Raw genomic sequence first — 12,388 nt, forward strand, 5'->3', positions numbered from 1 at the left:
CTAGACTAACATGTCCCTGATTTCAGTTCCACTCTTGCAGGTATAACAAGAAATTTAATGCTTGTTCATTGCTCTAATTCAAATTCCAACATTCCTGTGACAGCACGCAAAATCACAGAACTATGAATGCCACTCAGCAATACAACACGCACACTGACACAAACACAGCTGCGAGACACTGATATACCAAGGTTATGAAACCTTGCCCGTTTGTTTGTACAGTGCTGCCAAAGTAAGTGTACGGTAGCAAGTTTGCGAACTTAATTGTCAGATCGCATTTTTTTTTCTAAAAAAATTTATAGATCATAAACATGCAAAAGGCAGGCAAATCTTTTGACAGTTATTAATAGAAAATAATGTCTGACACACTTTAGGTCACTTGTGAGGCAAATCACTTTTGAATGCCTTCATGAAATTCCTCAATTTCTCTACCAGAGGCTGTGTTCTAGCCTGTTTACTGAGATACATGCCTTTGGCCCCAAGAGGGACTTAAGGAATGATCCATTCAAGTCATTCCCTAGGACTGGGAATCATCTTGAAGCTATTCATTTTTTTGTTTTGTTTTTTTGTATTTTTGTTTTTTTGTTTTTGAGACAGAGCCTCAAGCTATCCCCCTGGGTAGAGTGCTGTGGCATCACAGCTCACAGCAACCTCCAACTCCTGGGCTGAAGCGAGTTTCCTGCCTCAGCCTCCCAAGTAGCTGGGACTACAGGCACCTACCACAATGCCTGGCTATTTTTTGGTTGCAGCCGTCATTGTTGTTTTGGCTGGCCTGGGCTGGATTACAACTCGCCACCTTAGGTGTATGTGGCTGGTGCCTTAGCCACTTGAGCCACAGGCGCCGAGCCAGCTATTCATTTTTTATGGAATATGTAGAAGCTGTATACTAACTATAAAATGTATGGAAAAAGGGGGAAAATGTTACGTGTGGTCCTGAAGAAAGAACACTGATACAAAAAGAGCTAGGGCAACCCCAGAACAATCCCTGCTAATGTGAAATGTGAATGAATTTGTGGGGCGGCGCCTGTGGCTCTGTGGGTAGGGTGCCAGCCCCATTCACCAAGGGTGATGGGCTCAAACCCGACCCTGGCCAAAACTGCAACAACAATAAAAAAAATTAGTGGGGCATTATGGTGGGCACCTGTAGTCCCAGCTACTCGGGAGGCTGAAGCAAGAGAATCGCCTAAGCCCAGGAGTTGGAGATTGCTGTGAGCTATGTGATCCACGGCGGCACTCTACCAAGGACGATAAAGTGAGACTCTGTCTCTACAAAAAAAAAATGTGAACCAATTTGTAATGCATGCTCTGTGGGCTTGCAGTGAACTCCTCAGGTACAGTTAGCGGGTCCTTGCTCTCTGAGCCTCCATAGTGCTTTGTCATGACAAGTAATTTGTTTAGCAACATGTCTCTAGGGAAGTACCAAGTGACAAAAAATGTTGAACGAGCGGGCTTTCTTATTTTAAGACTAATCCTACCTGGCTCTATAAAGATCAGTATAATGGTGCCACAGAATTAAAGCAAAAACCAAAAAAATTAAAGAAATCTGCTTCTTACCTTCAGAGATAGAGATCCAGCTAGAAAAAAGTGGTCTACATCAATAACAGAGGCTAAAAATCCAGCTAAAATGATTTCTCCCAAGTCAGTCTTCTTCTTGATTCCAGTGACTATTGCCCAAGACCACATGCCAATCACACAATGTATGGCATTATCTGAGAAGGCACGAAGCCAGTCATTCTGCTGAACTGGGGAAAACTGAAGAAGTCTATCAGCTACGAGGCAAAATATCCCCAGACCAAAGCTGGAAATAAGGGATTCAGTGCTACAAGACTGGAGTAAAGCATGGGTCTTCTCCGTCTCGGATGCCATATCTCAGTAAATACCAGAAGCCATCAGGAATAAATAGTTGATTCTTGTTTACGTTCCCAATACCCTACGATAGAAAGCAGAGGAAAACATCAATGATGATTATTAATACCATATCATATTTAAACAAAATAATATCTGCAATAATTTCTGAAATATAAAACCAAGTTGTATGAACTGGCATCTCTTACATGTGATATATAAAATGCCATACAGCCCAAAGATAAAGGATTAGCTTTGTAGGAATAATAATTTATATGGTAGTACAAGGAGATACAGGAGAATTTCAGAAAGCCCACTGACTGTGATCTATTGCTTTGAGGTCATCAAATAGTTCTCTCCCAGCTTTATGTACTACATGGTGGTGAACATCCAATGTGTCAGTCTGTTCAACAACTATTTTCCATCCTTCTGGCATTTTCCCCTTCCTTTGGGAAAATTGCTTATAACTATACCTAAATTCCAGTGCTGATCAATTAGAGTTTCTTCTCTCCCTAGTAATACTGATTAGTCTAGTGATGAGGGTTACCCAGGCTGGGCCAGCTCCTTAGTGAGATGGTGAAGAAAGTTCCTCATTAAGTCCTTAGGGCCAGTCCCTGAAATACTCAGAGCTGCCTTAGATCCTAAAGCTAACTCTTCACTTCTATCAACCACCCCTGAATTTCCTTATAAATCCTCTTTTCACTTCTGTTGCCTCTAACCAAAGAACCTTAACTAATATTAAAAGGCAGTCATACTTCTATGCTAAGTTCTTAACTGGCTCAGAATACTGAAATTATTTACCTAGTTAAAGTTATCAAGATCGTGTGATACTTGAAACTTTTTGTTTTAATGTTTTAATTCTGACACTAAAGAATAACTAAATGATTGAGAATGACTCCTTTCATCCTGCAATAAAAACTGTCCAGAGCTCATTACATATATTTTAAAATTGAATACAAATCCAAAGGATATAGAATATATATGGAATATGTAGGAGCTTATACTGACTGTAAAATGTATGGAAAAGGGGGAAAATGTTATGTGTGTATAAAATAGGAAAACAACTTTGAAAAAGAACTAAGGAGGAGGACTTAACGCCACCTGATTTCAAATCTCATTATACAGATACAGTAGTCAAGACAGTGTGTAGTATTGGTATGGACAAATAGATCAACAAAACAGAATAGAGAGTGGGATCAGAAATAGACACACACATATGTGGTCAACTGATTTTTGACAAAGCTGCAAACACAAATCAATGGAGAAAGAATATTAAATTGTGCTAGAATAACGGGATATCCACAGCAAAAATAATAAACCTCAAATAGATCACAAACCTAAATATAAAACGTAAATTATAATATTTCTGGAAGAAAACATAAAATACTTTTGTATTCCAGGTTATGCAAAGAGTTCTTAGATAAAAAAATCAAAACCTTGATCCATTAAAAAATAATAAATTGGGTGGCGCCTGTGGCTCAGTGAGTAGGGCACTGACCCCATATACCGAGGGTGGCAAGTTCAAACCCAGCCCCGGCCAAACTGCAACAACAACAAAAAATAGCTGGGCATTGTGGTGGGCACCTGTAGTCCTAGCTACTCAGGAGGCTGAGGTAAGAGAATCGCCTAAGCCCAGGAGTTGGAGGTTGCTGTGAGCTGTGATGCCACAGCACTCTACCAAGGGCAACAGAGTGAGACTCTGTCTCTAAAATAAATAAATAAATAAATAAATAAATAAAAATCGATAAACTTTGAACTTCATCAAAATTTTAAAAACTTCTGCTCTTTGAAAGACAATGTTAATAGAATGAAAAAAACCAGAATGAAAAAAACAAGCCACAGGTTAGGAGAAAATATATGGAAATCTCATATCTGATAAAAGACTTGTATCCAGAACATATAAACAAATTCTCAAACACAGTAATAGAAAAACGAACCAAGACAAAATCAGCAAAAGATTTGAAAAGGTACTTTGCCAAAGATAATATGCTAAAAAGAACACAAAATATACTCCTCATCGTTAATGTTTAGGGAAATGCAAATTAAAACAAGACACAAAACACACCTACTAAAACAGCTAAAACTGAAGACTAACAATCCCAAATGTTGGCAAAGAGGAGCAATGAGAACTCTTGTATGTTGCTGGTGGGAATAAAAGAATAGTATGACCACTTTAGAAAAACAGCTTTCCCATTTCTCAAAAAGTTAAACAGACTCCTACCATTAAACCCAGTCATTCCACTACTCTTTCCCAAGACAAACGAAGTCTCACATGCGAATGTTCTTGCAACTTCATCGGTATTAGTTCCAAATGTTTAACACATGTGAATAAACAAATTTGTGGAATAAAAAGAAACAAGTGATAACACAAAAACATGACTGACTTTCAAAATTTTTTACTAGGTCGGCTCGGTGCCGAGGAATGTGTCTTTAAAAAGAGTGCAGAGTATGATTCCACTTATATAAAATTCTAGAAAATATGAATTAGAGAGACAGAAAATAGATCCATGGTTTCCTGGGGAGAGTAGAGGTAGGATATATTAAGAATTCCTTATGTTTCTTTTAACCCTTCTTGATAATCATTTTTTTTTGAGACAGAGTCTCACCATGTCGCCCTCGGTAGAGTACTGAGGCATCATAACTCACAGTAATCTCAAACTCTTGGGCTCAAGTGATTCTTCTGCCTCAGCCTCCCAAGTAGCTGGGACTACAGGCGTCCACCACAGTGCCTGGCTATTTTTTTGTTGCAGTAGTCATTGTTTAGCAGGCCCTGGCCGGATTCGAACTCGCCAGCCCCAGTGTATGTGGTTGGCACCCTAGCCACTCAGCTACAGGCACTGAGCCCCTTCTTGATAATCTTGATTGTGATGATAGTTTCATGGGTCATAGCTTCACATGTGACAAAACACATCAAAGTGTATCTTTTAAATAGATACAGTTAATTAGATGTCAAATTTTACTCCAACAAAGATGTTAAAAAGTTAGGCAATACACTTTGTTGATAAAAGTATTAGGCTTTCATGAAAAAGGAGAAACCTGGAAATAAGGGATCATGGAGATGACTAACTTAATTGCCTAACTAAAAATCTATGGAAACAATGCACAATACAATCAATGCTTCGAAAAACAAAATTAGTAAATAAGAACACTTTCAAAGAGCTTTTCCAAAGTTTAGGGGGAAAATAAAGGATGAGCTATTGGGCATTGAAAGAAAAATACAAATTCCAAAAAAGAAAAGAAAGCTTTAGAGTTTCCAACTCTTTAAAAAAGTTATCTGGGCTCGGCGCCTGTGGCTCAAGCGGCTAAGGCGCCAGCCACATACACCTAAAGGTGGCAGGTTCGAATCCAGCCCGGACCCGCCAAACAACAATGACGGCTGCAACCAAAAAATAACCAGGCATTGTGGCGGGCGCCTGTGGTCCCAGCTACTTGGGAGGTGGAGGCAGGAGACTCGCTTGAGCCCAGGAGTTGGAGGTTGCTGTGAGCTGTGATGCCATGGCACTCTACCCAGGGGGATAGCTTGAGGGTCCATCTAAAAAAAAATAAAATAAAATAATAAAATAAAAAAATAAAAAAGTTATCTGCAAAAAATAAAAATCAAAGTGATTATCACCAAACCCAAATGCTAGAATATTATGAGGTAACAATTACAACTTCTCTGAGGGAAAGCAATCATAACTCTAGGATTCTAACCATAGCTAAATTATGGTTCCTGTATGACAATCATGAATTTTAAGAATTTATATACTTATGTATGGTTTCTGGAAAATTGAAGAGTAGGACTTCTAAATTTTGGTGAGGGAGCAGGGGACAAATAAAGGAAACTTAATAGAGCAAGACAGAAAGAAAATGAAATGGAGAAAACCTTATTTCTGGGGCGCCTGTAGCACAGTGGTTAGAGCGCCAGCCACAGGAACTAGGGTTGGTGGGTTGGAACCCAGTCCAGGCCTGCTAAACAAACAAACAAACAAACATAAATGTAGCTGAGCGTTGTGATGGGTGCCTACAGTCCCAGCTACTAGGGAGGCTGAGGCAGGAGAATCTCTTGAGCTCAAGAGTCTGAGGTTGCTGTGAGCTATGATGCCATGGCATTTTTCAGAGGGCAACAAACTGAGACTCTGTCTCAATTAAAAAAAAAAAAACAAAAAACCTTATTTCCCCCTCACTCTCCCAAAAAAGCAATAGTGACCAATGATATTAAATACCACAGTCCATGTGAATGTGTTAAGTTTCTCTATAAAGAGATAAAGCGCTAATTAGGTTGTGACAAAAGGAAACATCCAGTATTACTGCTCATAAACAAAAGGGCCAGGTACGCTGGCTCATACCTGTAATCCTAGCACTTTGGGAGGCTGAAGTGGGTGGACTGCTTGAGCTCAGGAGCTTGAGACCAGCTGGAGCAAGAGGAAAACCCTGTTTCTATTAAAAGTAGGAAAAAAAATAGTCTAGCTGGGCATGGAGGCACATGCCTGTAGTCCTAGCTACTTGGGAGGCTGAGGCAAGAGGATCACTTGAACCCAAGTGTGTGAGGCTGCTGTGAGCTACAGTGACACCATGGCATTCTATCCTGGGCAACAGAGTGAGACTCTGTCTCAAAAAACAAACAAACAGACAAAACCTCAAAGAAGAAAATCTTAATATAGAAAATAAAAATATGAGAAAATATATGTTTAGAAAATACAAACAAAGCAGCAATGATAATTAACATCAAACACAGAATTCAAGGTAAAAATAAGTACAACTAAAATGGATAAAATATTTATACCACAGTAAAGTTACATAAAGTAAGAGGATACCTCCATGTCAAACAGCATAACAGTAAAATAGGCAAATTAAATCAAGTAGTCAGAAAGGTACAGATAATTTGAATAATACAATTACAAGTCTGATTTCATACTCAGTTATAGAACTTTGTATGCTACAAAGAATATACATTTTTCTTCAAATATCCATGGACCATGAATGTGCTAACCACACATTTACTTAGCCACAAAAAAAAAACTTGGATAAAATCTAGAAATATTTCGGCTAAATTCTCCTACCACAATGCAATGTAATTTATCACTTTTTAACAGGTTAAAAAAGAAAGATACAGTGGGCTGGTTAGCTCAAAGAAATGAAGCTTAAATTATTACACAAATAATACCTTTAGATTTAGACTTCCTATCTTTCAAGTGTTTATGCTTTTATACATTTCAGGAAAGAAAATAAAAGGCCAGGGCCGGTTTTGAACCTGCCACCTCCAGTATATAGAGCTGGTGCCCTACTCCTTTGAGCCATAGGCGCTGCCTTATGCTAAATAATTTTTTTCTTTCTTTTTTCTTTCTTTCTTTTTTTTTTTTTTTGCAGTTTTGGCCTGGGCTGGGTTTGAACCCACCACCCCTGGTATATGGGGCCAGTGCCCTACTCCTTGAGGTACAGGCGCAGCCCAGTGCTAAATATTTTTCGAATAAATCAATGACAAATTTTAATAGTACATTATATCTGTTATATGCCAGGTATGTTAAATACTTTTTAAAAATGTAGTAAAATGTAACATCCATGTCTGAGAATCAGCATTTTTAGCAATTATGCATGCCAGGAAATTCTGTATTCCCAATTATTGAGAGCCAATAATTTACCAAAAATGATGAAACCATTTGGTTCAGAAACTAAAATGATGACAATCCAGAAACATTACCTTAAACGTTAGAAACAGGGGCAGCGTCTGTGGCTCAAAGGAGAGGGCGCCGGCCCCATATGCTGGAGGTGGTGGGTTCAAACCCAGCCCTGGCCAAAAACTGCAAAAAAAGTCAGAAACAGTGTATCTATTATAACATTGTTCTGGCAGTTTTAACGAATGTAATGAAAAAAGAAAGAGAGTGGGAGAAAGGGAAGAAAACATCATTACATTACCAAGAAAAACATTACCAAGAAAAAAAGATAATCGCATTAGTTTGCAGGTTACATGACTGCATATCCTAGAAAACTGTTGGGATTTAAACTGAAAAATGTAGTTAATTCAATATAAGTACTAATATAAACTTTTAACATATCAGCAATAATCATAAAGGAAAATGAGCATTCACAACAGCAACCACTCAAAAAAAGCAAGGAATAGACTAAACAGGAAATGGTTGGAAGAAAACTATAAATAATTTTATTAAAGGACAAAAAAGATTAACTAGAACTCTGATGGTTGTATACTATGTCAATTCAGCTGTTGGACTTAATTTCCCAGAATTCCCTTCTCTTTATAGTTCTGGGTAGTGTTGGCTACAGGGCACACTTTGCATGAGATTTAGAAGTCAGAAAAGCAGCGGCAGTCATTATTTTTACACTCTGAAGGTCAGTGCTGGGCATACTGTGCAGCTTGCACATGTTGCTGACGATCTGTTAGCTCACCTTGTTAGCACAGGGAATAGCTGGATTTGCTTCTCCTTCAGCGCTCATCAGACTTTCTTTCAACTTCTTCAAATTCTAGGTCTGCATGTGCAGTTTCAAAGTCACGACTGTCAGCCACTTCTGCAGGTCACCCATAGCATCAAAACTGGAGTTGGCGAGAGACAAATGCAGGTTCCATTTTGTCCCCAAAGGTTTCAGTTTGTCCTTGCTCTCATCCATATCCAGCATCCCTGCCTGACTGCCAGTCCCGCTGATCTGCAGCAACTTTAGGCTCAACAAGAGATTCAGGCAACAGCCAGCACAGAGTCCCCACCAGCTCCTTAGTTCCATAAGGTTTAACCTCTGTAATAAATCCCTTAATCTTTAACACACAAAGTACTTGTGTTTCTTTGATGGAACCTGATACACAAGTCAAACTGTCTCATTGCATAAGAAGACAACATTGATGGTGTTCGTCTCTTTAAGTTAAACTATAAATTTAATGCAATTCTTTTTTGGGGGGGTAGACAGTCTTATTTTGTCACCCTCAGTAGAATGCCCTGGTATCACAGCTCACAGCAACTTCAAACTCTTGAGCTCAAGCGATTCTCTCGCCTCAGCCTCCCAAGTAGCTGGGACTACAGGTGCTGGCTATTTTTAGAGATGGGGGTCTTGCTCTTGCTCAGGCTGGTCTCGAACCTATGAGCTGAGGCTCCACTCAGCCTCCCAGAGTGCCAGGGTTACAGGAGTGAGCCACTGCACTTGGCCCTTTAATGAAATTCTAATCAAAATCATGAAGGGATTTTTTTTTAGGAACTTCATCAAATGATTCTAAACTTCATTTGAAGGAATAAATGCTAACAAACTTTTGAATAAAGCAGAGTAATGTGAGTAGTGAAAGGTGAATACGAAGTCCAGAACCAGACCAACTATGTGAATGGTGAGGGGAGGAGGAATAACTTGCGTGTAAACTCCAAATTGGTAGAGGAATAATGTATTATTTAACCCAGATCCTGTTATCAGTTAGAATTCTTAAATGCACAGAAGAGAAACACTCAGCAAAAATACTCTGTATAAGCGAAAAATAAACTTATTAAAAGGATATTAGGAAAGCACAGACTTGCCAGGTTTCAAAAACCAGGTTTAAAAACTATCCCTCAAAAACCTCAGTCAAAATGACCTTGGAACATTGGTCTGGCGAAGTCCTCCCTGCCATAGCTTGCACTGCCCAAACTCCTGTCACCAGACATTACCATTGCTGGTAATGGCAGGCATACCAGTGCTGCCCTGTCTGCTTCTGCAATACAAGATTCTTGGCAGTATTTGTTTCCTTGATCTCAATACAAAATTCAAGTGGGGAAGATGGGCAAGAAATATCTGATGGCTCAGTCTCAGTGACATGCTCACACCCTCCTAGCTGCAAGGTTGGAAAAGCCAGCACAGTATGTAGGCTTTCCAGCATATTCAGAGGGTCCCAATTTACGATGGTTTAAGTTACAATTTTTCAACTTGATGATGGGCCCACTAGGGTATTAAATGCATTTTCAAATTACAATATTTTCAACTTATGATGCATTTAACCCCAGGGTAAGTTAAGGAGCATCTATATAGGAGAAAGTAGCCTGTATCTTCTTTCAAAATGCATTAGAAGAGGAATCTCCCAAACATACTATACTGAATAGGAAATGACCAGTCCACATAGGTAATCAGTAGATTAGAAAAGGCTATAATTACTAAATATTACTGTAGGAAGTCAATCATCAGATGAAACCCAAAGTACATCATTGACTTTCACTCTGTATAATGCAGTTCTATATAAATAGCTTTAGATTTTAAAATGTCAAATCCACATGGATTAGGGTTTTACAATATGTATACAGAACATTTCTCTGGTTAAATTAGGAAAGGAAATTGGTTTGGTTGACTAGCTGCCTGGAAAATTTTCATGGTTTGGTAACTTTTGTAATCAGTTTGGTTATCAAATTTAGGATATTTGTATGAATTTTTTTTTTTTTTTAAGACACAATCTCACTTTGTCACCATCCGTAGATGCATCAGAGCTCACAGCAGCCTCAGACTCCTGGGCTCAAGTGATTCCCTTCAGCCTCTCAAATAGCTGGGACTACAGGTGCCCTCCACAATGCCCGGCTACTTTCAGAAGCAGGGTCTCACTCTAGCTCAGGCTGGTCTCGAACTCATGAGCTCAGACAATCCACCTGCCTCAGCCTCCAAAAGTGCTGGAATTACAGATGTGAGCCACCTCACCCATACCTATTTATATGAATTTATAAACAGAACTTTACATGGTTCAGCTAGCTAGATGAGCTCAAAATTATTTGGGAAAATTTGATAAAAATCTAAAGCTTCTGCATAGCACAGTTAAAAACAAATAAAAGGAAGAAATTTAGAACATTTATGCCAGAGAAATTTAGAACATTGTGACAAAGATTAGTAATCCTGATTTATTATGGGCTCTTAAAACTAATAAGAAAAAATAAATATTCCAATGATAAGGTAGGCAATGTATATGAAAAGGCAATTTGGGAAAGGAAGAAATACAGAAATACAAATGGTCAAAAAAAAAAGTCTCAAGCTGTCGCCCTATGGAGTCATCATAGTTCACAGCAATCTCCAACTCTTGGGCTCAAGCGATCTTCTTGCCTCAGTTTTTCTATTTTTAGTAGAGACAGGGTCTCCCTCTTGCTCAGGCTGATCTTGAACTTGTGAGCTCAAGCAATCCACTATCCTTGGCCTCCCAGAGGTCTAGCAGTATAGGTGTGGCCACCATGCCCAGCCTAAAAAAATTTTTTAAAAGATTTTAATTTTATTAGTAAGCAACTGAATTCAAATTAAAATCAGATTTTTTTTTTTTTGAGACAGAGCCTCAAGCTGTCCCCCTGGGTAGAGTTCCGTGGCATCACAGCTCACAGCAACCTCCAACTCCTGGGCTCAAGAGAGTTTCCTGCCTCAGCCTCCCAAGTAGCTGGGGGCGCCCGCCACAGCGCCCCGCTATTTTTTGGTTGCAGCCATCATTGTTGTTTCGGTGGGCCCGGGCTGGATTCGAACCCGCCACCTTAGGTGTATGTGGCTGGCACCTTAGCCACTTAAGCCACAGGCGCCAAGCCTAAAATGAGATTTCTATGTAAGATTGACAAAAGATTACTAATACTCTCTGTATATAGTAGCAGTAGAGAAATGATACTTTTAAAGATCATTAGCAAGATAAGCCAGCCACCGTGTTGGGCCTATAGTCCCAGCCACTTGGGAGGCTAAGGCAAGAGGATGGCTTGAGCCCAAGAATTTGAGGTTGCTGTTAGCCAAGATGACAGAGTGATAGAGAAAGACTCTGTTAAAAAAAAAATTAGCAGCTAGAGTATAAATTGGTATAATCTGCTAGTGGATAATTTGACTATCTTATCAAAAACCATAAAAAGTAAGCAAATACTTTTAACTTATCATTTCCAATTCTAGGAAAATAAGAAAATAATTAGATAAATACAAAGAACTACACATGAATGTTCAGCATGACATTGTTTAATTAAAAATTTAAAAACAATTTTGGGGGGCAGGACCCAAATATAAGAGGGTCCTTATCTAACAAAAGCAATCAATGTAACCTGGTTCTGTGTACCCTCAATGAACCCCCAACAATAAAAATAAATTAAAAACAATATGTATGTCTAAAATATGGGGCTAGTGAAATAAATTACACACGTTATACAGCTATTAATAAAATACTTATTCCATACTTACTGACATAGAAAGATGTTCAATAGATAATACATTTTAAAAGGCATCCTATTAAAATACGTAAAATATCACATTTTTGCTTGAAAATATACATGGACACATTAAAAAATTTGGAGGGCTAGCATGGGCATTGTGGTGGGCACCTGTAGTGTGCCTCGGGAGGCTGAGGCAAGAGAATTGCCTAAGCCCAAGAGCTGAAGGTTGCTGTGAGCTATGACATCACAGCACCCTACGGAGGGCAACACAGTGAGACTCTGTCTCTTAAGAAAAAAAAAAATCTGGAGGGCTGTTCATGTGTTTTTTTCCCTCAGTGGTGGGCTTATCTATGTAATCATTATTTTTTTCATTTCTTTTGGATTTTCTAAAAATTTTCATCGTCTTACTATTATTATTATAAAACCAACAAAGCTACTTTGAAAAGTTAAAGGCA

At 38.8% G+C, this 12,388-nt stretch overlaps 1 protein-coding gene across 2 annotated transcripts in view; it reads right to left on the reverse strand.

Annotated features, from left to right (window-relative positions):
* The window catches only part of TMEM267 (transmembrane protein 267), a 13,629-nt gene extending 4,906 nt beyond the window's left edge, over window positions 1-8,723 (reverse strand). Inside the window, exons 1-2 of one of the 2 annotated variants that reach the window (XM_003792964.3) lie at window positions 8,230-8,723; window positions 1,555-1,930 (exon numbers count right to left, since the gene is read on the reverse strand). In XM_003792964.3, the coding sequence (XP_003793012.1) occupies window positions 1,555-1,866 (312 nt within the window). In that variant the 5' untranslated portion in view covers window positions 1,867-1,930; window positions 8,230-8,723. Of the gene's footprint in view, window positions 1-1,554; window positions 1,931-7,525; window positions 7,589-8,229 lie in introns of those variants that run through there. The other variant, XM_023515026.1, reaches the window with a different exon arrangement.
* Between the last annotated feature and the right edge of the window lie 3,665 nt (window positions 8,724-12,388).

The sequence above is a fragment of the Otolemur garnettii genome, unplaced genomic scaffold, assembly GCF_000181295.1.
Source record: "Otolemur garnettii isolate 467f Iridium unplaced genomic scaffold, OtoGar3 scaffold00063, whole genome shotgun sequence".
NCBI classification, from domain to species: Eukaryota; Metazoa; Chordata; class Mammalia; order Primates; family Galagidae; genus Otolemur; species Otolemur garnettii.